The following is a 26,247-nucleotide window of genomic DNA, read 5'->3' as shown; positions in this document are numbered from 1 at the left end:
GGCATGTGACCCAGGGGGCTGCCCAGAGTCTGTGCAGTGGGAGGGTCCTGGGCTTGCTTTCTTGCTCTGCTGTTACCGTCTTGGAACTCTTAATCATTTTGAACACAGGGTCCTGCATTTTCGTTTTGCCTAGGACTTGCCAAATACGTAGCTGGTCCTGTCATCACACCATCCCTCTCCTGCTCCCCTTCAGTTATGTAATCCTTCTTGATGGTGTTACTTCCAGAATTTTCTGTGTATGCAGGCATGTTTACATGTGTGTATTAGTTTTTACATCAATAGCGTTGTTCTATACATATACTATAGAATATATATTCTATCTTTGAACCCATACTTTAGAAATCTGTACTTAGAATCTATACTTGCTTTGACTCCTCAATGTTGTGTGATGGAATTCTTCCATTAAAGAGTCTCTGCCACCCCCGCACCCATATCCCCCTCCCTGTAGGCAGTCTCTATACTGCTGTGGAAGGATTTTTCTAATTCTGGCCATGTCTCTCCCCTGCTAAAAATGTACAATGCTTCCTGCGGTATATAGAATACATTCGCATCCTGGTAAACACATCAGACTCTGTGAAAGCAGGGCCAGTGTGCCAGTCAACCAGAGTTCTGAGCAGAGGGTCTGAATGGTGCCTCTGGGCTAAGATACTCACTAAGATAAGCCCTCACTAGTAAGCAGTCAGTCCCCTGGTCTCCGCCAGGATCACCTAATCTGAACACACGGTTTATTTTCAGACTTTGCAACATCCTCTGTAACAGGTAGAAAAAAGGGGATCTTCCTTTTTTCTTAGCATTACTTTGTACAGTTGCTAATAACCAGCCTTGAAATTAACAAAGACTGTTATCATTTGTGCTGCCACCCACCTCCCCCCAATTTCTATATTGAAACCCTACCCTGGTATTAGGAGGTGGGACATCTGGAAGGTAATCAGGTTTAGATGAGGTATTGAGGGTGGGGTCTCCATGACAGGATTAGTGTATTTAGAAGAAGAGGCGACCAGAGCTCTACCTCTGTCTTGTGAGGAACACAGAAAGGCAGCGGATGGAGGCTGGGAAGGAGCTCTCAAAAGAACCCAACCCGGCTGGTCTCCAGATCTTAAGATTTCTCTGCCTACAGAGCTATGAGAAATGAACATCTGTTGCCTAAGCCACCCAGTCTACAGTATATTAAGACAGATGAGGGAGAAGGCTTTTCGCTTTCTGCAAACTCTTTAATCTACGTTATAGGATTAGATCATATAGGCTTCTTTTACTTTATGGATGAAGAACGTGAGCCGGGGAAACAGCATGTATCATGTCAAAAGCCATGGAATTTAGTTATGAACTTAAATTAGCATCTACTGCCTTTCAGGTTAATAGACTGTGACATCTTGGAATTTTCCTGAACACTCTAAATTCTGAGGTCAGAACAGTATTCTGGAAGACTTTAGAGATGTCTAACTATTGCAGCAATAACTATTTTCATTGCTTCCAGTCCTCCATTTCTTAGATGTGGATGTTGAATTGTCCAAGTTGGTGGTTAAAAATGCCGGAGTAGTAGCCATACATCTGTGTGGGATCATGGGAGAATTATTCAATCTCTCTGAGGTTTAGTTTTCTCAAGTAGAAAACATATAATAGCTATCTCACAGATTTATGATTAGAAATAAAGTTTTTAACCTATCTGTTTACTCAACAAATATTTGTTAAGTGACCATTACATATCAAAAAGTTGGGCTAAGCAGTGAGATTATGTTAGTGATTCAAACATGTCCCTTGTCCTCATGAAGCTTACCGTCTGGTCAGACTTAACGTATGAAAAATGTAGCTGCACACTTATTTCCTTGCACAGAATCAATTCTCAGTTAATAAGACTGATGGTTCATACATTTCCAGATGTTTGTGTTCTTCTCTTTCCTTTTTAAAAGTAACTAAGGGGGATTGGGGCGCCCAGGTGGGTTAAAGCCTCTGCCTTTGGCTCAGGTCATGATCTCAGGGTCCTGGGATCAAGCCCCGCATCAGGCTCTCTGCTCAGCAGGGAGCCTGCTTCCTTTCCTCCCTCTCTGCCTGCCTTTCTGCCTACTTGTGATCTCTGCCGGTCAAATAAATAAATAAAATATTAAAAAAAAAAAAAAGTAACTAAGGGCTGCTTCGTCTTCAGGGCTACTCCCTGTCATGACAATTGGGGCATTTATATTGGAATCACCATGAAGGAGAATGTCCATCCTCCTGCCCTGCCCTTCCGCCCTCCCCCACCCCCATCATCATTTTTAAATTATTTGCTAGTAGAGGATCTGAACCTAGGCTGATCTGAAAAACTGGCATACGTTCATCCCAGCATTCTTTCCCTAACACATGAACAGAACTTAAAAAAAAAAAAAAAATAGGATTTTTGAATTCAGTCTTGCCCCTATGTGAGTGCTTACAAACACTTTATAAGGAAATGTCTGTCTAATAAAAAGTACTTTGAGAATCTGGATAAGAATTACTTACTTCATGTTAACCAGGCATCTCAGTCTATGTGCCCAGTTCACACGTCCAAGAACTCGGCCAGGATCTACCTACTCAGAGCGCGCCTAGCAAGGAGACACTGCATGTCCGACAGATCAGCTTAGAGGCCTCACTAAAGGGAAAGCAGCCTAGTGAGGTCCACGTGAGACCTGCCCGGGAACGTGAAAGAAGATCAGGAAGGTTAGCATGTCATGCACTCAGGAAGCTCTAGCAGAAGTGAGCCTGACATGCAGGGACATTTCATTGCTCGAGCAAGCAAACTCCAGATGTCTTGCTGCAACCCTGGGGCCTGCTGGGGCGGCCACTGACGAGGCCAGCTGCCCCGGACTGTTGTCTGTCTGCTCACGTGGCAAGCTCTTACCAACGTGTGAAAAACCAGCATGGAATTGGGGCAGCATGGGACAGGACTTTAATATCCTCCATCTGTCAAGTAGACTTACTTGGAAATAATGGAGCATTCTGAGCAAGGATCGTTCAGGCCCTTCTAGGATAACATTTACCCATGACTCTAAAAGCCAACTGCATGCAGTTAGATATCATCTACTGAGTAAGAGAGCAGGAACAGGTCTAGTTAATACAATGGCATGGCTCTTGATGCTACAGGGGCCATGAATGAAAGGCTTCCCCCCACTGGATCCAGAACCTACCTTCCTTCCTCCCAGGCACTGCTGGAGTTGGGGCTTAGTGAGAACACCATATTGGCAGTCGTGGGGTTGCCAAGTTATTTCTCTCCAGTCGCAGGTCCTGTTGTCTGAACAGCTAAGGCAAGGCACGATCCATTGGCCTGGAATGGAAAGTGAAGCCTTGGTTCAGATTTTCCCAGTGAAACGAGTTTGTCAGTCACTGCGGTGAAAACACCACTCTTTACCATGTAAGTCCACGGAGTGAGGCATGGACCCCGGCCAACCAGATAGAATTGCAACATGTAGAAAGGTTCTGAAGTAACACAGCCCATGCTGAAATCAAGTAGGAGTCCTGCTCTGTGAAACTACCTTCTTGACGAAAAACCAAGCAATTGGATGCTCCTCAATTATTACTCATTTTTAAATAATGCATTAGCACTTAATAGGACCAAAGTAGATGGGAAGCCACTAATATTAAGGCAGTTTGCCACACATCCTCATTGACCTAACATATGCTTAGGTTAGCAATCCAATAATAGATATAGTCCCTGCTTTCAAGAGAGTCAAGGTATAAAAGAATTACTTTAATATTCCGGTAACTTGTTATTTTGAAGACTAGGTATTGTTCCTTAACTTGATCAGTGACCATTTTGGTGTAAATCTCTTCAGCACGTTCTAGCTCTATTGCCTTCATTTCTTTAGCAGCAAGAGAGGCCTGTACTGTTCTCACACCGCTGGTGGGAGGATTTCATGGGCTAATGCACGTTATATATCTAGCACAATTACGATGTCATATTTACCTTTGTTACTAACAGACTTCAGGCACAAAGTAGGTCACAAGCTTTAGTAAATGTTTATGAGATAAATGAATTGTTTGCAATGCATTTGAGATCTTTTCTATTTTATTGATAAAGTGATATGTATTCAAATACTTTATTTCCGATTTTAGGGTGAGTTGACATATTAATAATTTCCTAGAAAAAATTCAAGATATGACTTTTTTTTTAATTTTTGTTTTTTCCTTCTTCATCTTTTCAGAAATGGAGTTTGAACCCGTACACTGAATATGGAGTGGTTACTTACCCTTTGTGGACAATACCCTGATGTCTCCAGCAATCACAGGCCCTACCCTCAAGATCTTGCTTATGTTACCACTAGCTGTTTCTCTTCAAAATACCGAGGAGGTAAATATTCCTAGCTGCTTTTTGAGTTAGAAAGAAAAAAAAAAAAAAAACCGAACAACTTTAGCCATTCTGGCTTTGCTTTGTTTTTCTGGTAACAAAAGTATTTGGTGTGACACTAATTTTAGTGAGAAGAATTCCTACTTTCAGGTGATCAATATGGTGCATTAACATTTCATGACCTCAGGGATGTCAGAACTGTGTGTTTGTGGATAGTTAGACATAATACAATATGAAAGAAGATCGAGTTTATGGCTCACAGAAAAGGAAAAAAAAACTGTGGGTCTATTAAGAGAGAACTGGGGGAGATAAAATAGTACTTTCTGGGAGGATTTTAATGTATTGTGTTATTGAAATATCTACCCTACTAGATGTTAGGTGTTATTGGTGTTAAAACCTAATAACTAAAAAAAAAAAAATTATGTTTCATAGCATGTGTCAGATGCTAGGGATATTCTGAGCACTTTAATATATTAACGTATGTAAACCTCTTAACTTACAATGCTAAACCTCAAGAAATTTATAATCAGGTTAGAGGGTTCCAATTTATACAGTAAAATAGTTACAACACAATAAAGGTAAGGCATAATTGAGTAAAGATATCTGTGTGGTGCCAATAGGGTGTGGGCTCTGGAGACACACACGCCTGAGCTCGGCCTCCAGTGAGCTCCACGGGCCTCAGTGAGGCCCATTAGAGTTACCTACAAAGCTTTTTAAAATCCCCATGCTCAAATTATATCCTGGACTGATTAAATCAGAACCACTGGTATGGAACTGAGGCACCAGGATTTTTTTAATGCTTTTCAGGTGATCCTAATTTGCAGCCACGGTTGAGAACCATTATTTAACTTGGAAAAATTACTTAATATTCTCTCTAGGAGAAAAAAAATATATAGCACCTAGCATAGTGCCTGATACCTAGCAACCAGGGGATAGATTTTTCTCCCCCACCTTAAGTAAGCTGTGGCAGTTCAGAATAAGGAAAGCATCGTGAGGGTCAGAGTTGTCTGGAAGGTTGGGTCTTCTGGATAGATCAGATTTGGAGAGATAGAATGGGTGGTACTTTGGGTACAGTGACGAGGTAGCCCTAACAGCAGGACTGAAGAAGTAAGAGGCCTCCGCAAAAGATTCCATGTAGGAGAGAAAAAGAAGTCTGCTAGGTAAAAGGCATTTCTGAAGTTTCCAGATGTAGAGAAGAGCAGTGCTACTAAAAGACATGACATAGAGGGGTGCCGGGGTGGAGCAGTGGGTTGAGCCTCTGCCTTCAGCTCAGGTCATGATCCCAGGGTCCTGGGTTCGAGCCTTGCATTGGGCTCTCTGCTCAGCAGGGAGCCTGTTTCCCCCACTCTCTCTGTCTGCCTCTCTGCCTACTTGTGATCTCTCTCTCTGTCAAATAAATAAATTAAAAAAAAAAGACATGACATAGAAAAAAATTTATTTTCTCCTTCTTGAAAAACTTCAGTCTCTAGACTGAATGCAGTTAATGACCCCTGTCCATTATATACATACATTATATATTACATATATATTTTATATGTATATATCCTGAATGACATAGAAAATTTAGGAGATGTTGAGTATTGAACGGCAAAATGAAGACTGTCCTCAAAATGCTTATTTCTCCATCCAATTCTCTTTGTAATTTTTCTGTGGTGTTCATTCATCTTGCTTCTAATTCTAACTTTGCCCTGGAATATAGGATTTGTAATCAATAACCACCTCCTGCATAAATATCTTTACATCTTCATAAAGATTTGTGGTCAGTGGGCATCCTCTCGAATGGAGTTGGAATGGGGCTTTGGGTCTCCTGTCCATCCTCCTCTTTTACAGATGAGGTAAACTGAGGACCCAAGAATTGAAGGACAGAAGTGGGATCATGCGGTTAACGACTCGCTGGACCAGAACTAAGGTCTTGGAGTCTCCAGTTTGCTGATCCTTCTGTCATGTTAGGCCCGGGGAGCACAACACCATCAGCCAGAAATGAAATATGGCGCAATGATCTCTTTGGTAGCACTTACAGGAAAACACACAAATAGGTTATTTTAATGAATTTATCTTTATATTGAAATGCAGAATTTATTTAGTGGGTTCATATGTTGACAGAGACTATGTTTAAAAAAAGAAAAGATTGTTAATTTTCTAACAGGATGGTGGCGTATTAGGAACCTAAATGTGTATCCGCTAATGAGACTATATTTAGTACTATTTTCAAGGGCTTGGTTTTCATCAGATCCTTGAGTATTTCAGAGCGCGTGCTTCCTCTCCCCCAAACACTCTCTCCCCCTCTAACCTTGCTGACAGCTAATTTTGTGCAAACCGGGGCCTTCTTTGGCCATTTGCTTCTAAAGCTGAAGAAGCAAGAGGCCAATTGCAGGCACAAAAATCCAAATATGGGGACAATTAGTTTGTGGGCATAAAATCTCAAGCACATCAAAAGGACTCCTGATTGGGTCTCTGAAGACTTGGCCCCAATGGTTCATACTACTATATATTTATATAGTCATAACTCTTTGCATTTTTGTATTGGTTAAAAATGCCCCCCTTTTTTATTGTGATTTAGTAATGCTGCTTGAAAGAGACATCTGTATAACATCAGCAGGACTGGAGTTTCTTGATATTTTAAATGATACCAGCTCTTAACTAAAATTGTCAAAAAGAGGGACATAAATTCTATGTTATATATTTAAACATTGAATCAAAGCTGTGATTTCTGAAATAGAGTATGACATGTGTTTTAGGAAATGACATTCTGAGGAATAAAAATGGCTTTTGGGAGAAGTGATTTGGTTTATAATTGTAGCTTTATATTTAATGCACATTAGGGTTTAGCCATTTATGTGAATCAGATTGGCTGACATAATGGAGAGAAGAAATTCACCTTTGTGACTTGGGGCCATGGTGAGATGTAAAATCATATAGATGGCACTAATTCCTGACCCTATGTTATAAAATAAAGCAGTTTTCACTTAAGGGAAAAAATACATCATATGTTCAACTTTAGTAGAAGTATTAAAGTACAAGCTGTCATATTTCCTTGCTACAAAGAAAAGATGGTACTATCTTTTGTTTACATATCATAAAATGCATTTGGAGCTATTTTCTTTAATGTTATTCTCATTCAAAAATCATTGTATAAATTTCTTCATCAGATTAGAAGAATTTTTTTCTTTCTTTCTTTTTTAATTAATTTTATTTTTTTTAAACATATATTTTTATCCCCAGGGGTAAAGGTCTGTGAATCGCCAGGTTTACACATTTCACAGCACTCACCATAGCACATACCCTCCCCAATGTCCATAACCCCACCCCCCCAACTCCCCTCCCCCCCATCAATCCTCAGTTTGTTTTGTGAGATTAAGAGTCACTTATGGTTTGTCTCCCTCCCAATCCCATCTTGTTTCATTTACTCTTCTCCTACCCCCTTAACCCCCTATGTTGCATCTCCTCTCCCTGTTTTTTTCTTTCTTAAGCAAGAGATTTTACTCTTGGTTGTGTCTTATAGTTAAATTATTTTCTAAAGGCTAAAAATCAACTGAAAGATTAAAAAAAAAAAAAAAAAAACCCCGGCACTCAAAATTGTATTAGCTAGTGTTATTGAAAAGACATGTAGACCATCATTTCATTGGCAAGGTGAAAAAATGGATCCAGTTTGCTAAGTAACTATAATGTGCTGTGAAAATAAGATTTTGGAACTAATCTATGGTCATCAAGCTAAAGCCGGAGGGCCTGAGTCAACTTCCTTCCACTGCTGTCCACCATGACAACTGCTTTCAGCAGGATGGAGTCTTACTGTCCAGGAAGGAAATGTCTGCCTGCAAAAAATCCGTTCTTGCAAACTGCTGTCCCTGGTCTCACTCATTAGTTTTAAATCTTGGGGTCTTTAGGACTGCATGGGTGGGGCAGTGAGCCCTGACTGATCGTGCCCTGACTGCTCACAGTGTTCCACGGAAAGGAGGAGGACTTGGATCTTGGTTTTAGTTCAGCAACAATTTTTAAATTGTATCTTAGACATTGAAAGATGAAAAAGGGGCATTGTTTGCTCTGGAGAAACATGCAATCGAGGGCAGTCATCAGTAATGCACCTCTGACTATATTAATACACACACACTGTAATAATGTGTGTACCTATACTCCTGTATCTATGTATTAAGTTCATTATAAAACAAAAATAAGGATGATTAGATATAAATAAATGTACGTATATTTTCATCTTTACTGGCTTCATCCCGTGGACTGTCCCATGCCACTCGCTCCCCTTGCTCCCGTGGATCATTCCACTCTGAAGACTGTGGGTTAGTGAAAGAGAGAGAAACATAATGAAGTAAGGGCTAAGGGGAATATGTGCCCAAAGTGTTCTGGGAGCACAGCAGAGAAGCCAGTCTGGGGGTGGGGTGGTAAGGAGAGGCTTCCTAGAGAGGAAAATACAGCATCAGGACAACGGGGCCGGGATGGGAAGAAGACTTTGAGCCTCAGGGGACAGCACGGATCAGAGTGTGGAATCATGCAGGTGTACAGTGGGCATGAAGTGAAACCAAGAGGCTGGGAGGACCTGGGAGACAGGGAGGGCCAGATTTAGAGGCCCAGTACTGTTAGGCTAAGGACATGGACTTGCCTGGGGAGTCAATTTTGGGGTCTTCTGTGAAGAAGCCTAGCTATTCAAGGTACCAGAAGTTGCCTGCTGGAAGGCAGTCCCTCCTGTTAAGAACCAGGCACAGAGGGCACCTGGGTGGCTCAGTGGGTTAAAGTCTCTGCCTTTGGATCAGGTTGTGATCCTGGGGTCCTGGGATGGAGCCCTGCATTGGGCTATCTGCTCAGTGGGGAGCCTGCCCCCTCCTCTCTCTCTCTGCCTGCCTCTCTGCCTACTTGTGATCTCTGTCAAATAAATAAATTTAAAAATCTTTTAAAAAAAGAAAAAAGAACCAGGCACAGAGGCAGCTTTGTGACGGGGCCTGGCACATAAGTTACAGCAAATTTAATAAATAGAAAAAGGTGCCACTTCTTGAGGAAACTCAGTACTCTCTGACTTTTGTTGGAGAACTTTTGACTTGGTTCAGCAGGAGGAATGGAATTAAGTTGTTTTATGATTCTCATAAAATGTCATCTGATAAAAAAAATCCTTAACTAGACACATTGGTGTCTCCTTTGTATGTAAGAGCCTATATCTCATTTAGTTGAGAATCGTAAACTACACCACCTGACACGCCATGATGGGTAAATCCCTCCCTGTGCGCAGGCTGTAATTCATTATTTAGAACACATGTTCAAGAACGGGGATATGCCCACGTTTGTTAACTGTGCATGGCAAATTGCAATTTGTACTGCCCATTTGTGAAACTCATTTCCCATTCAAGTTGTGGTGTGAAGTTCATGGCAAGGGTAGAAAAGTTCCTGAGTGTTTTCTCAGACTCTTTAGATGAAGGGAGGCTTGGGGTCAAGAGGCCAGAAGGACAACCAGGAATCTCAGAGAAGACGCCCCCTGCTCCCCTTATCCCTTTGGAGGTAATTTTTTTTTTTTAAAGATTTTATTTATTTATTTGTCAGAGAGAGGGAGAGAGAGCAAGCACAGGCAGACAGAATGGCAGGCAGAGGCAGAGGGAGAAGCAGGCTCCCTGATGAGCAAGGAGCCCTATGTGGGACTCGATCCCAGGACGCTGGGATCATGACCTGAGCCGAAGGCAGCTGCTTAACCAACTGAGCCACCCAGGCGTCCCCCTTTGGAGGTAATTTTAGTCCCAGCTTTAGCTGAACCCCAGTAGTCTCCACCGAAAGAAGAACACTGGGGAAGGAGAGAAACAGGGAATGTGGGCAGTGGCACCAAAGTGTCTCATTCCTGGTCTGCTCTAGAATTAGGCAGGGTTTAACACTGCAATTTCGATTTGACATAATGATTTTCCTGCCTCTGTTAATTAATTCACAGTATATGGGAGACTCATTCTCAATGATTTTTTTAATAAATGATTTAAACTACACTTGTTCCCTTAAGCAGTTCTTTGGTTCCCAAAATAGCCAGCAGATATTTACTTTGTCCCTTCTCTGCAGAAATTATGGTGCTAAGTGAATTGACAGAGTGTGAACAAGTCAGACTCCCTGTCCTCAGACAGCTGGCAATCTGGGAAAACTGACCTCGAAGAATTATTTACATACTTAACATTTAAATGATTGTGGCAATGGTCATGGAAGAAAGGCACAGGGTGCTATGAAAATATACAATAAAGAAATAAAGCAGGGGCTCAAGAAAGGCTTTCTGGTACAAGTGACTCTTTGGTCGATATCTGTAGATGAATACGGATTAATCAGGCAAAGAGCAGAGGGTGAAGAAAAGAAGATTTTGGTGCATCAAAATAGTTCACATACTAAAGCAATGCATTCAGATTAATTAGATGTGTTACCGTTCACACCAATGAAAAAGTCACGCAGTACCTTGATTTTTTCTTTGTATAAGGATAGTTTAACTAAGTAGATACGTCTCTGTATTAGAGGATTTTTGAGGAGAAGTGATATCCAGAGTAATAGTCACCTGTTGTGTCCCCAGATGGACAGATCTTTAGTTCGGGCTGTGAAATGGCTTCAATGTAGTCAGAGGAAATAGGCTGTAACCCACAGGTTTCCTCTGGGTGAATCAGCAAACCACAATCCTGCATTAAAATAGTAAAAATTAGCTGTAATGAACCTGACCTATAGTAATAAAATATAAAAAAACAAGATTACTTTTTGTGCCAAATAACTTTTGCAAATAACTTTTACCCTTCTTGTGGTTTTGACTTATCAACAGTTATTTGTGCTGGAAGTAACTACTTGCACTGAGCGATGAATATAAATTCTAATGACAATTTAACCTTTATTTTGGCATTGATATTCATTACTGCATTAATACTGCCACTGATATTATTGCTCTGCCATTTTTTAACGAAATGGATGCAAGTTTTACCTTAAAAAATACACCTGTGTGTTGTTGACTCATTAAAAACAGACTGTAAGATATCAAGTGAAAAAACCATCAGTGTGAAAAAAAATGGGAAATATTTGAGGAGAATGTTAACAGATGAATTTCACTTCAAAGCACATTTACTACAGACATGGAATTAAATACATATATTTTATTCAAAACATGTTCACATATTTATAAAAGTAGGTACCATCTCACTGCAGTGAATATCATTATAGACGCATGTTCAGTACTAAGCAATGTTTAGTCTGACACGCGCAGTGGAGAACAGCAGTTTAGCTCTCTGGAATCTCTCTTCCTTTCTCCTCTACTCAAGCAGGTCAGAGCACACTCATTTTCATTTGGTTTTTCCTTCCTTCCTCCCTTCCTCCCTCCCCGCCATCCCTCCCTCTTCCCCTCTCCTTCCCCTCCCTCCTCTCTCTCTCTCATGCACACCTGTGCTCTCTTTTTATGGAGGTAAAATTGATACATAACATTATACAAGTTTCAACTGTAAAACAGGACAATTCAACAGGTGCACACTACAAAGTGATCTTCTAGCTTCTTCTTACAAGGTATTGAGTCCTGTACCTGACCTGTGTCCCTCCATCTGACCTTGCCTCATTCCACCATCTCCCTTCTCACCGGCTTCTCTCAGTCTATCACACTTTAGGGTGGGTAAAAACGCTATTATCTCTGCTGGGAATGCTTTCCTTCTAATTTGTCCTGGAGAGCATCTTTTTGCGTTTGAGGTCTCAGCAAGGCCTTCTTGAAACTCTGGAACGATTCTGTATCCCCACTGTCATCCGTGTCATCCCTGGTTGTTTCCTTCATACCTTTCACCGTTTGGTGATAATTTGTTATTTGTGTCTTGCCCACTAGACTGAACACGCCACGAGAGCAAATAATTATTCCACACACACGTATACCTGGTCCTTCCCATAGAGTAGGCAAATATTTATTGGATGCATAAAAGGTTAGATGTAATTGTTTCCCACTTCATATCGTAAGTTCAAATTAATAGAGAGAAATAATTGGTTTGACCTCTTCTTTGCTCTGTCACTCTGTCTCCAATGAGCAGTTTCTAGTCACCTTCCCTCACCCTCTCACATATCCTCACACCCGACTTAGATGTCCACATCTCGTATGAGAAGATCCAGGATATTAAGGAACAAAAGGAATGGGGATGATGTACAGACTTCAAGAAATCTTGATTCAGAATACATACTTCCATTTTTAAATTCACAACTGAAGCTGGGGTTTAGAATACTGATGAAAGATCAGGAATGTGATTTGTATTAAAGTGTTCATTATAAAAGAGCAATTAAAATAACACAAAGTTAATAATGTGAGGAGTTTTATTCTGAATAAACATCTATGAGTGTGTGTGTGAGAGAGAGATAGCTTTCTACATATTTATTTTTGGTGCAGCCTGGACCTTTTTTAGGACTAGAAAAAATGACATTAAGCATCTATGAGATTGCAAAAAGTGTTTATATCAGACATGAGGAAGGGCAATGAGAAATAGCATTATACACTAGTGATGGGATTGCAAATGAGCCCAGCTACTTTTGGAGGGGAGTTTATATTAAAATAAAAAACTCACAGACTCTATAGCCCTGAAGTCAGACTTGTCAGAGTCTACTCTAGAGAAACCCTCATGTAATGTCTAAGGATAGATCTAACATGGAGAGATTTCCAAGACCCATGATAAAGAAAAAAACAAAACAAAACCTAAAATGCTTCATAACAGAACAACATATGTTGTATGAAACACACCATGAACAGGGCACCAAATCACCTACAGTCAAGCACTTTAGCTGTGCTCAGTGTATGAATAAAAAGATACATTTTAGGGGCGCCTGGGTGGCTCAGCGGGTTGGGCCGCTGCCTTCGGCTCAGGTCATGGTCTCAGGGTCCTGGGATCGACCCCCGCGTTGGGCTCTCTGCTCGGTGGGGAGCCTGCTTCTTCCTCTCTCTCTGCCTGCCTCTCTGCCTACTTGTGATCTCTCTCTGTCAAATAAATAAATAAAATCTTTAAAAAAAATACATTTTAGCGTATATAAATTGACATATATAGATACAGACAGATGATGATGATAGATTCATTCACGCATGCAAGTAATGCTGAAACATTTCTAAAACTCTGGATTTAGATAAGCCTTTGGAAAACTGTTGCTTGTTTGGGTTCTCTCTGGCGTGTGTGCGTGTGTGCATGTGTGTGAAAGGGCATATCCTAATATTCGCCGGGAGGGCATCAGAGAGTCCAGACCTCAGCTGACAGAGTCCTAGCTATTCCCTGTTGAAGCCCCACATGTGACTGACTTGTACCAATCAGTGAGAAAAATGTGCTGTTATATGCACTGAGGGCAGGTCCCGTGGGGGACCCAATTCGGTCACCAGTGAGTGGGTGGGGGCTGTTTTGGGTAGGTTAGTCATAGGAGCTTTTCTGAGGTAACAACATCTGAACGGAATAATGAGAAAAATCAGGGAATGAGAGTTGTAAGAAGAAGAAATTGCTGGTCAAAGCCCACAAGATAAGGCCAGAAAAGGATTTATCTGACATCCCAAGTTAAAAAAAAAAAAAAGAAAGAAAAGGGAAAAAAAGGTCATTTTTTAAAAAACTCATGTGTTGAAAATCTACATTATAAAGGTCAAATCATGGGACCTTTCTTGAGATGGTACCTCCATGCTTGTCTACTACAGACTCATACTCAGAGGAAGAACAATTAATTCATAATGTGGTCCTAAGCATTTTTGAATACAGCTTCAAAATGGACAAGTGTTAATACCTAGCAAGTGCAAAGTTCTTGTTGAAAACACCAAGTCCCCAACCTCAACTGCCATCGTCCAGTTCATCGTCAGAAGGGCCTTCTTAATCTTGTGCTGAAACCTACATCTCATTTGTTCTAACGGGATCTTCTTAGCTGCAGCTTAGAAAAAAATTACTGTAAGAATACAGAAGCTTGTTCTGATCCGACTTCAAAGTTCCTTCAATGGTTGGAAACAGAGCATGACAATCTTCTCCAATGTCTACTGTTTGCACTTTCTGAATACCAGGGATCCCACATGTGAGCCCATGATAATAGCATAAACATAATGCAAAGAGCACAGGAAAGCAGCCTGGGAGTCACACTGGGTGACCACGCCTACTCCGTGGAACTGTGGCCTGTGTCTGAACTGTTACTTGGTGCGCTACTCTTTCTACCTCAGATGGACTTCCCGTGGGCTGCTGTTCTGTGACTCTTGGTAGGTCAGACCCGTTGGTTCTAACTGAACAGCCATGACTCTAGCACATTCTAAGATAGGACAGGAATCAAAGTGATACTGCAAAGGATAGACACAGCTGAGGGTAGGAGAGGGAGAGCGGATTTCAAGGTTAAAGAAATTTAGCCCTACCTCCTTTCTGTAGTTTAGGTCAAAGAATATTCTATTGTATTCTGTGTTTTCTTTTGAAATTCTCCTTCGCAGTTAATCTTTGTTTGCAGTTCATAAATCTTAACCCTTTAAGTTAAACTCCTGGCTACTTTGGAAAACCAAGGCAGCCCGCGGAAGTGGACGTTACTCATTTTCCAGCTGCAGCCAAACAATGTTACTCTTAAGGCTGAAAGAAACACAGCATCTAGCTAAATACAGACCCGAGTCTGGAGGCTGGCAGATAGAGTTGGGGGAGTAAGGAGAAGAAAAGTGTCATCAGTATTGCTGGGTGGGCTCTGCACACGGTTATGAAATAGGAGAATGGTGGCATACACTGGAAAGAGCTCACTGTGTTAAGAGTCGTATGTGTGAATTCAGTTCCAGCTTTGCCATGAGCTGGCTCTATAATGCTGAGTAAGTCACCTGATCTCGTTTTCTCAACATAAAATAATGAAGGCTGGAGAGAAGAGAGGGGGAAATGCATTAAATGATCTCTTAAGTATGGCAGCAGACAATGTTGGTGCCTACACAATACCCATTCTTCTTCCTTCCTTTCTAACAGGAGGACCTTTGCTTTGCTGTAGGTAGCAATATATCAGGATTAAAAAAAGAAGAAATTCAATTTCTCAGTCTTCTTTGTGGCTAGACATAGCCATGTGACATCCAAAAAAAAAAAAAGAGGAAAGAAAAGAAGAAAAATTTGTTAGTGAAGTAGGAAGTTGGCTGCGATTCTAGAAAAGTTTTGCTTCCCTGATGTAAGCTTTGTCTCCTTGATGTGCATTTTTTTGGTCACTCTGTTTCTTGATTCCTTTTAGAATGCAGATGAGAGCCTGAAGGAGCAGCAGCCATGTTATGACCATGAGACAACTGTGAGCTGAAATCTGAAAGAGCCCAGGGCATTGGTGCTGATGCAGAAATGCAGCTTCAGGTTGTCTAGCTCTGCACTTCTTGCTATGGAAGAAAAACTAATTCATACTTGGTCAAACCACTATGGAAATAAGAATATGCAGCCAAACTTCTCTTTTCCTCTAAGAGTCTGTGAAACCTGTTCTTCTCAGGACATATGAGTATTACTGAGTAATGCTTTAGATATTAAAAGTGATTTCCCTACTAATAACAAATTTTAAACTCTCTTAGAAGAAAAAAACTCATTAGCATCTCTCTCATCGCTGGGGTGATTAGAAATTTGTTCAGGTTTGAGGGGTGCCTGGGTGGCTCAGTGGGTTAAAGCCTCTGCCTTCAGCTCAGGTCATGATCCCAGTGTCCTGGGATGGAGCCCCACATCAGGCTCTCTGCTCAGCAGGGAGCCTGCTTCCCCCTCTCTCTCTGCCTGCCTCTCTGCCTACTTATGATCTCTCTGTCAAATAAATTTTAAAAAATCTTTAAAACAAAATTTGTTCAGGTTTGGGTATATTCAAGAAAATGAATGACAGATCTTTAGGTCTTAAGTGTCATCTCCTGGAGCCTCAGAGTCTAGATACACAAAAAAGGTAACATTTAGCAGAGTTGCTTAAAATGGCATTAACCTTGGAAGCTCCACATTTAAAGTATATTGTTTTGCTGGAGATGTCACAAATTCCTGACTGGATTGCCATAGCTCTCACTAGAATACAATAAGATAATTAGCAGGGATTTCCTTGTTCAGACTTCTGTAGAGTATATCTGTTTAGGATCTAATTTTAAAAATTGACCAACTTTTCATGAAGTGCTACAGTGACTAACAGAACATGAAGGTGCCCCTGGTTTTGTCTACTGCCCTACCCATGAATTCATGATCACTATTTCTTGTTACCAATTTTTCTGGAAGCCTACTTAGTTCTTATAAAACAGTGTTTTGCCATAAAGGAATAGTAGTAAGGAATAGTAGTTCTAATTTTTAATGTGATATTGCCATATTTTTGGAGCCATGGACTATTTAATCTGGGAGGTGTCTTTAAATCTTACTTTCTGGACCCATGTAATCATTCCTTCAAGATGAAATAATTGTCTCCCTCTCCTACTAAATAATGAAAAATGCCCCTCCCCCCAACATAAAAATATACATTCACTTCCTATGGAACCCAACTCTTTCTGAGTCACCCATTTCTTCCTCTGTCCCTGGCCTGTTGCTATTTCCAGGAACTCAGTAGTGACTCTCAAAATTGACAATCCTGGCACAGTCCTGGGAGGCAGAGTCCCCTTCCATATCAAGACTGAACTTTTCTATAAGAAAAGTTTCTTATATAAAGTATAAGAAACGAGGTTCCTAAAGGATCCTAAATTTGTATGGAACCACAAAAGACCCCAGAGCAATTCTGAGAAAGAAGAAAAAGCAGGAGCTTCCTGATTTCAAACTACACTGCAAAGCTATCATAATCAAAACAGTATGAAACTGGAAACAAAAACAAGCATATAGATCAATAGAATAGAACAGAGAGCCTCCCCAAGCCCCATGCAAAAATGGCCAATTAATTGATGACATAGGAAGCAAAAATATACAATGGGGAAAATAAAGTCTCCTCAAAAAATGGTGCTGGGAAAACTGGACAGCTACATGCAAAAGAATAAGACTGGAGAACTACCGTACATAAAAATAAATTCAAAATGAATTAAAGACTTGAATATAAGAAGTGAAACCACAAAACTCTTAGAAGAAAACATTGGTTAAAAAAAACCCTCTATGATACTGGTCTTAGTAATATTTCTTGAGAACACTCTCCTCAGGAAAGGGCAACAAAAGCTAAAATAAACAAAAGGGATTACATCAAACTAAGAAGCTTTTGCACAGTGAAGAAAACTATCAAGAAAACAAAAATGTAACCTACTGAATGGGAGAAGATATCTTTAAATCATATAACCAATAAGGGGCTAATATCCAAAATATATGGAGAGCTCACACAACTTAATGTCGAAAACCCCCAAATAACCCAATTAAAGAAATGGGCAGAGGACTTGAATGGACATTTTTCCAAAGATGACATAGAGATGGCCAAAAGCACATGAAAAGATGCTCGACATCACTAACCATCGATGGAATGCAAAAGAAAACCAAAATGAAATATCACCTCACACCTATCAGGTTGGCTATTATCAAAAAGACAAAAATAGGGGCACCTGGGTGGCTCAGAGGTTAAGCCTCTGCCTTCAGCTCAGGCCATGATCTCAGGGTTCTGGGATCAAGCCCCACATCGGGCTCTCTCCTCCGCAGGGAGCCTGCTTCCTCCTCCCTCTCTGCCTGCCTCTCTGCCTACTTGTGATCTCTCTCTCTCTGTGTCAAGTAAATAAATAAAATCTTAAAAAAAAAAAGACAAAAATAACAAGTCTTGGTGAGGATGTGGAGAAAAGGGAACCCTTGTGCACTGTTGGTGTCAATGTAGATTGATGCAGCCATTAAGGAAAACATTGAGTTTCCTCAAAAAATTAGAAATAGAATTACCCTAAATCTAGCAATTCCACTTCTGGGTATTTGTCCAAAGAAAATGAAAACAGCAATCCAAAACAGATAAAAAGGTATATTCACCTCTGTGTTCATGGAGCTATTATTTACACCAGCCAAGATATGAAGGAATCCTAAGTTGACAGAAGAATGGGTAAAGAAGTGATATATACATAATGGAATATTAGTTGGCCATAAAAAAGAATGAGCTCTTACCATTTGCGACTACACAGATGGACCTAGAGGATATTATGCTAAGTGAAATAAGTCATCAGAGAAAGACAAATACCGTATGATTTCATTTACACATGAAATCTAAAAGCCAAAACTAATGAACAAATGAAACAAAGCAGAAATAGGCAGTAACAGGAAACAAATTACTAGGAGACAGATGAAAAAAGTAAAGGGGATTGATTCAGAGCTCCAAGTTTTCAGTTAAACAATAAATGTCATGGAGATATAATGTGTGCTTATGATATTGCAATAATTTTGTAAGGTGACAGTAACCAGTCTTGTCATGGAGATCATTTTGTAATGTATAAAAATACTGGATCACTATGATGTATCCCTGAAACTAATAAGATACTGTACGTCAGTTATATTTCATTTTAAAAAAGAAAGAAATGGAGCTAATTTCTCAGAGGAGCTAATTTCACTATCTTGCTCCAAAAGAAATGAAGTATTTTTTGTCTTCGCAGTGTCTCCAAATTTAACAACTGCTTTCCTTGTATTGTAGTCAGGAAGCCGTAAAATACTGAGTAGCTCTTATAGGATTCATATTATTAGATACCCAGTGAACATTTGTAGGAAATTGGCTGAGGTATACATTAGCAATAAATAATTACAGCATAATCCATCTGAAATCATCCTTTACATACCACACTGATCCCAAGACTGAACTTTTTCATTAAGAAAAGAGTGTAATGCATATAAATTCATATGAAAGGAGATTTATATCCTTTATGGAAGGCATTTTGAAAATATCTTGTGAATATAGTTATACTCCAAAGACTTTATCCTATAGATATACTTCATAAAGTCTGCAAGGAAATTTACTGGAGTTATTTGTATAACAACAGAAAACTTGACACATTCCAAGCATTCATCAATAGGAACTGATTAAATAACATCCACTTAATGGAATATGTTGTAATTCTTAGAAAAGAAGGATGCAGAGTGAAGATATGGAGAGATATATAAGCTGCATTATTAAAAGCAATAAAGCAAGTCACAGGAGATTATGTATACCAGGATCTCATTTAAGAAAAATAAAATGTTAGATATTATATCTGCTTGTCTGTGCCTACATAATTATTGTAATGATGACCAAGAAACCCTGAACAGTGGCTCTATTAGAAGATTAAGAATGGTAGGCCAGGGGTGCCTGGGTGGCTCAGTGGCTTAAAGCCTCTGCCTTTGGCTCAGGTCATGATCCCAGGGTCCTGGGATCAAGCCCCGAATCCGGCTTTCTGCTCAGCGGGGAGCCTGCTTCCCCCTCTTTCTCTCTGCCTGCCTCTGCCTACTTGTGATCTCTGTCTGTCAAATAAATAAATAAACTCTTAAAAAAAAAAATCCTTAAAAAAAAAAAAAAAGAATGGTAGGCCAGACATGAGGAAGCAAAACAAACTAAACTTCTGTTTTTAAAGATCACGCCATTGGTATGGATCATTATTATATTTTTAAAAATACATATATAAGTAAAAAAATAATATTTAAAATGGAAAAGTAAATGAAAAGAAAGTCAGAAAAACACTGTTACCTCCTTTAAAGGTGTATTTGTTGTCCGTGACTGCCATAATACATTACCACCAACTGCATAGCTAAGAATGACAGAAATGTATTGTCTCACATTCTGAAGGCCACAAGTCCAAAATCAAGATGTTGGCCCATTTGGTTCCTTCTGAGGGCTGTGAAGGAATATGGACCTGCACAGTCACTTAATAGTGTCTTCTGTTCACCGTGTTTGTAGTTTATCAGTGGAAACACAATTAAAAGGGAACGGAGTAAATGTTCCAGGTAGAAGGATGAGCACTTGAAACATTCTGGAGCTGAGCGCAAACATGGCCCTTCAAGGTCAGAGTGGATGGTATTTGAGGACGGAGGTAAGAAGTGTGTAGAAATCAGTAAAATTATTTTGGAATCATGATTTTCATCCTTGGCTCATTCTAATGACACAAATATTAGAATGGTGACAATAATTATCTTCTTCAGTGTTGTTCTGTTTAAAAATCATTAACAGAGAATTCCCTTTTATAAAACTTACTAAAATTTTCACTAAGTAGATGCCCTTTTAAGAAACAGTACAAAAGGGGCGCCTGGGTGGCTCAGTGGGTTAAGCCACTGCCTTCGGCTCAGGTCATGATCCCAGGTCCTGGGTTCGAGCCCCACATTGGGCTTTCTGCTCAGCAGGGAGCCTGCTTCCTCCTCTCTCTCTGCCTGCCTCTCTGCTTACTTGTGATTTCTCTCTGTCAAATAAATAAATTAAATCTTAAAAAAAAAAAAAGAAAAAAAGAAACAGTACAAAAGTAAATATTTTTACTGAAGAGCAGGAGACACTTTAACTTTTATTTCATGTTGCTCCAATAAAACATTTGCAGTGAATAAGCTTCACCTATACAATAGTCTCTCTTTGCATTTTAATGAAAATGAGTAACTAGCCAGATTATTCTACTTTGTTAGGAAGGGATGCCTAAGAACATTGCTTTAAAAGTTGATGTTCCTGTTTTAGTGAGAGTTTATCGGTAGGTTTTTAATTTTAATGTTTTTTTTTTTTTTTTAAAGATTTTATTTATTTATTTGACAGAGAGAGATCACAAGTAGACGGAGAGGCAGGCAGAGAGAGAGAGAGAGAGAGGGAAGCAGGCTCCCTGCTGAGCAGAGAGTCCGAGGCGGGCCTCGATCCCAGGACCCTGAGATCATGACCTGAGCCGAAGGCAGCGGCTTAACCCACTGAGCCACCCAGGCACCCTAATTTTAATGTTTTTTAAGGAATAGTGGAACTTGGTGTCAGGCAGCAGAATTATAAATGTGGCTTGACTCACTATTTGTGTCTGGTGTTCATAGGCTTATGTGGAACACATTAGGACCCATGTAGAAATGAGCCATCAAAATGATAACACAATTGTGTGTTTCTTTCTTTAAACATCAGCTGAAAAGTGGCCATATATTATACTACCTGAGAATATTAAGCTGGTCCCCAATGAACTCAGGAAAAGGGGAAATTGAAACAAATTATAAACAGATGAATTAGTTCCACTCAATTAAATTTATTAATATGACATCAATATTTGGAATACTTCTATATATTTCTCATGCATTCCAAATCCCTGAACTAATATGCAATTTTCTCTCTCTCTTTTTTTTTTTTTTAAACCTAGATGGCCTCTAAATTAACTAGGATGGGACCAGCATGATCCTGCTTGCTGGAGTCCATTCTGAAAGGCATCCTGTATTCTCAGTTTAGAAGTGCATGTGAATGTCTGGGTTTGTGGACTTCGGTCTGGAAATCTAGTGAGCTGAAGCCTGTGAAGGGACCGAGGCTTCCCACTTCCGGTGAGCCGGGAACTCCAAGGAAAGCAGCCTTTGTTGTGGTCTTTCAGCACTTTTGGTTTTGGGTCCAGATGGAATCCAGAGGGTAGATGTGAATGCAAATGAAAAGAAAGCATGAATTTATAGGTTGGATATGTGAAAAAGTTCAGTTCTTCTTTTTTTTTAGATTTGATTTTATTTTTTCAGTGTTCCAAAATTCATTGTTTACGCACCACACCCAGTGCTTCATGCAACACGTGCCCTCCTTAATACCCACCACCAGACTCTTCCAAACCCCCACACCCCCCTCCCCACCCAAACCCTCAGTTCAGTTCTTTTTGATTTGTGAACAAAGGAGTGTGGAACTGGAACTGAGTCATGACCGTGGGGTCTTTCATGCTCTGAAGCATCTGGATCAGTTTGGGAAGTGACAGAACAACAACATCAACAACAACTAGAAAAGGTTATTTCATATTCTTAAAGGAGCAAACCTATTATCTGTAGACCGAAGTGGGAAAAGGAGTGAGTGGAAGGAGGCAGGAGGCCACAGAGATAATTGCAAAGACAACTTTTAACTGACGTTTACTTATCAGCAATGGTGACACCAAACAGAGCAAACATTTGCACACATATTATGTAGCAAGCAGATCTTCCCAGGAAATATTGATCCCTCATTGGGAATAGAATGGATAGATTTCAGCATGGACTGTGCCACGGGTCAAGAGTCCACTAACAGACCACATGAGGTTGTGATCCTTCAGAATTTAGCTTTGGTAGGGAATCTTCTCAGTGGACCAAAGAGAGTTGCCTATTTTCATCCAACGCACAGTTACATTAGTTTGGGGCACCTCACGGGTGTTTCCTGCCTACATGCATCTTGGCGACTGCTACACAAACACACCACAGCCACACACGCCTACACATACACACCCGGGACCCACACACAGTGATGCTTAGAACTGGAGAATTTTCAAACTTAAAGGGAACTGTGTTACACTACAAAAGAATTCTCACCTTACATGTCTTAAGTTGAGGCTCTGATAGTAATTACTGAGCCCTAATAGTATTTTTAAGGATCACCCACTAATCAGCTTCCTGCACGTCCACAGTTAAGCTTAAAGCATGCCGAATGTGGCTACATTCTGTTTAGAAGGACATGTTGATGCGTTCAACGCTCAACATCCAAGCTACTGTGGCACTGTAAGATCTAAAGTTAATACTAATTTTTAGTTTAAACACATCCTAACAATGCAAATATTAGATGCTATGAAATGGATTGTGCTATGACAGGACAGCCCTCCCTGTGTGGTTTTATATGTTTAGACATGTTAATTAGACTTTTAAAAATACTCTAGGAGCAGTCTCAAGGTCACCCCTCCTAAGATATTACACAGAGAAAAATGTAACTCCACAGTGCAGAAACCCAGCCAACACTACCCTCATTAAGTGAACGAGAGAAACACATTCCTTCTGCAGAATTGTTGCCACAAATGTGTAAGTTCATCTAATCAGAGAAAACATATGATCCAAATTGAGAGGCATCTTTCCAAATAACTGAACTGTGTTCTCCAAAAGTGTCACAGGCCTGAGAAACAAGGAAAGACTGTGGAATTGTCACAGATTTGAGGAGACTAAGGCACATGATAACTAAAAGCAATCTGGGGTCCTGGAACAGAAAAAGAAAATTACTGGAAAAACTAGTGAAACCCATACAAGGTGTTTGGTTAAGCAACTATATTGTACCAATATTAATTTCTTAGGGTTGAGAGTATTGATAAAGTGCCACGGTCATTGAAATGTTAGTATTAGGAGACGCTAGGTGAAGGGCATTTGGGAACTTTCTGTAATTGTAGAATTAATTTTATAACTTGAAAGACAGTCTAACACAATTTGATAGTCCTATTGTAGGGTTTTCTTGAAGGGCAAATATACATTAACAGTAGAAGAAGGTTCTAATCATTAAAATGCTTTCAACCATTTGGTTGAAGTGTCCTATTACACAGCAAAAGCTCTGCACAGTCACGTGTTATTGGCACCCATGGATATCCTACGGCAGAAATTGTAATCTATAATCATTTTGCTCTCAAAAATTGTTACAATTGTGGGAGGACAGTCTATAGGCTGAAGCAGAAGTAAGGAGCACCTACTGTATTTATGGACTAACTCCTGGGGGGACACCAACCTTCTGGTGAGCTGACAGGGAGAACGAGAAATGGGCTTTGTAGAGGACCTGGGTTATGCCAAGCACTGGGGTCGGCACTTCCAAGCACGAGTGCCCTGAATCTTTACAACTGTTTAAACATTCACTCGATGGATGAGGACATCAAGATTTGTAGAGTTTAGGGAAGCTTTCCTGAAGTCAAACAAGTTAATAAGTTGAGTAGCTAGAGTTTGAATCCTGGGTCTAAGTTTAAACCCATGCTTCATAGACTGAAAAATGAAACAAAATAAAGCGAAACACACCACAGTAAGAAATGAAGATTGTGTTTATGAAACATTTCCAGACCAATTAACTCTTCATCAGGGAAGACTCTTTTTTTCATGGCCGCAGATGGCATCTCTAAGCATAGCCAGCTGCACTTTAAAATGCTTCCAGTTGGTCAAAATGCGACTAAGCGAGAATGTGAATGATTCAGGTCAAATCTATTCCCTCTGATGGAAAAAAGCCTCAGAGTAACTTTTCAGTTCATGCTTGGTCACTCCGATATATATATCTATATATCTATATATCTATATATCTATATATAGATATCTATATATCTATATATAGATATATAGATATATAGATATATATATATATTACTCTTGAATAACAGTACATCGGGAAGTTACTTATTAACTAAAGTATTAACTAAAGACTTAAAATTAATTCCCATGGTAGACAATAAACAGTTATTTACATATTATGGCCTATCATCAAGGAAAATATTTGTTTTAGTATGATTTTCCAAGTCATCAGGACTCCTATGTCATGTGTTTTTAGTGCTCCAAAGACTTTTAGGCTTTATGACATTCATTTGCTTGTTTTGTTTTTTTTTTTCTTTAAAGCTGATTCCTTTAGCAGACATTTGTTGAGCATCTCCATGAGCCAGCCACAGAGATGGCCCTCATGGAGCTCTAGCAGAGAAAGCAGATATGTAAACACACGATGGCTGTGGAAAGTGCTAAAGGCTGTAATGAAGATTGTTCTGGACACAGGGTTGGCACGAAGGAACATGATTGACCCTGCTCTGCAAAGAAGATTTCAACTTGAAGTATACTCAGAGTTCACCAGGCAGATGGGGGCAAGTGGGCTTTCCAAGCACCGGACACCAGGCAGTCAGGGGCAAAAAGCCGCTGATTCTCTCCAGTGCTAAGGTCTATGAAGGAGTCTTTGTATCTGAAGGCTAACTCCACCTGGATTTAGAAATGGCAAAATTTTCTTCCCTTCTGTGACTGTTAGCTTGGGTTTCAGTCCTTAGGCATAAAATATACAAGATAGTCTAGGACACATGGAAAAATAAATTTTGAGTACTTGTGTTCAGGGACCATGTAAATCATATGGGGGCAGTTGCAAAACTCCGAAGCGGTGTTTCCACCATGCAACCCGGACACACCAGCACAGGCTTTATTATTGCCAGTTATCGGCAAGTATGCCCAGTGAAAAGCTGGCATTTTCCTGTGGAAAATGTGCTATCTTCCTTGGCATGCAACGCAGAATTGTGTTGCCCATTTTCATGGAGGAAATCAGGACTCCAGGACTCCCACTTCCAAGAGAAGGTGTCCTGGAGAAATTTCAAGATAGTAGATTGTGCTTTAGCTTGTCTAAAACTTCCCATGGGTTTCAGATTAGCTCATTATTTCCTGAACTTGGATGTTGTTGCCGTGATTTGATCATTACTGGTAAGCGGTTGTCACAACTCACTGTGTGGGATGAAATGACTCTTTCATTTGAAGCCAACTGTGGAGAGTGAGTCCTTATAGATCACATATCTCGAAGTCTGTATCACTTCAGCCTCAAAAGGCTGCTGCTATCCATCTGCCTCAGGTTGCCTCTCTCCACCCAGGGAAAACCACTGGCTCTTCCCTCCTTGGACACAGGCTCCATGGATTTGTGCAGTGGTCTTCTGCCACTGCTTCTCCATAATCCACAACCACATGGCATTTGAAGCTGACTGCCAGAATATGTCACTTCTCTGCATTAGTCCACAGCTGTTCGGGGATCCTGTTGTCACCAATCAGATATGCTTGCCTGGCCTCGCAGAGCCAAGTTATAGCTCACATTGCTTTTAAAGTTGGAGGCCTGGCTTGGTTCTAGAACTCAGCAGTTGTTACCCTGCTCAGATCTTTGTTGCTCCTCAGTGTTTTATCTCTCAAAGGCCAACTGTGTCTTAAGGGTCCACTGAATTGGCTAACTTTGACAGGTTACAACCAAAAGGGACAAAGTATTAGACAATGTTAATTCCCACTGAGTCCTCTTTCCTTATGCTGGGTGTTCCTTGAAGTTGGAGCTGTGTATGTAACTCAAGGTTTTAACAGTGAAGGCTGATAGTTGGAGAAAAAATAATATGTAAGAGGATAAATTGTTCAATAGATTGGCCATTATTTTTTTTTTATCATTCCCTATGGCGTTTCATAAAGTTTCAAAATCCTATTTCAATTGTACTTTAAAGATTTTATTGAAATAAA

At 40.1% G+C, this 26,247-nt stretch overlaps 1 protein-coding gene across 4 annotated transcripts in view; it reads right to left on the bottom strand.

The window, feature by feature from the left end:
* The window catches only part of CPED1 (cadherin like and PC-esterase domain containing 1), a 281,302-nt gene that overhangs the window by 30,856 nt on the left and 224,199 nt on the right, over window positions 1-26,247 (bottom strand). For 3 of the 4 annotated variants that reach the window (XM_047694126.1, XM_047694127.1, XM_047694128.1), the window contains 2 exons: window positions 10,812-10,929; window positions 3,138-3,274 (listed from right to left, as the gene is read on the bottom strand). In XM_047694126.1, coding sequence (XP_047550082.1) covers window positions 3,138-3,274; window positions 10,812-10,929 — 255 coding nt within the window. Of the gene's footprint in view, window positions 1-2,483; window positions 2,640-3,137; window positions 3,275-10,811; window positions 10,930-26,247 lie in introns of those variants that run through there. The other variant, XM_047694129.1, reaches the window with a different exon arrangement.

This window comes from Lutra lutra, chromosome 11 (assembly GCF_902655055.1).
Source record: "Lutra lutra chromosome 11, mLutLut1.2, whole genome shotgun sequence".
Classification (NCBI taxonomy): Eukaryota; Metazoa; Chordata; class Mammalia; order Carnivora; family Mustelidae; genus Lutra; species Lutra lutra.
Note: the sequence above shows the minus strand (reverse complement) of the source record. Positions and strands in the feature narration are given on the sequence as shown.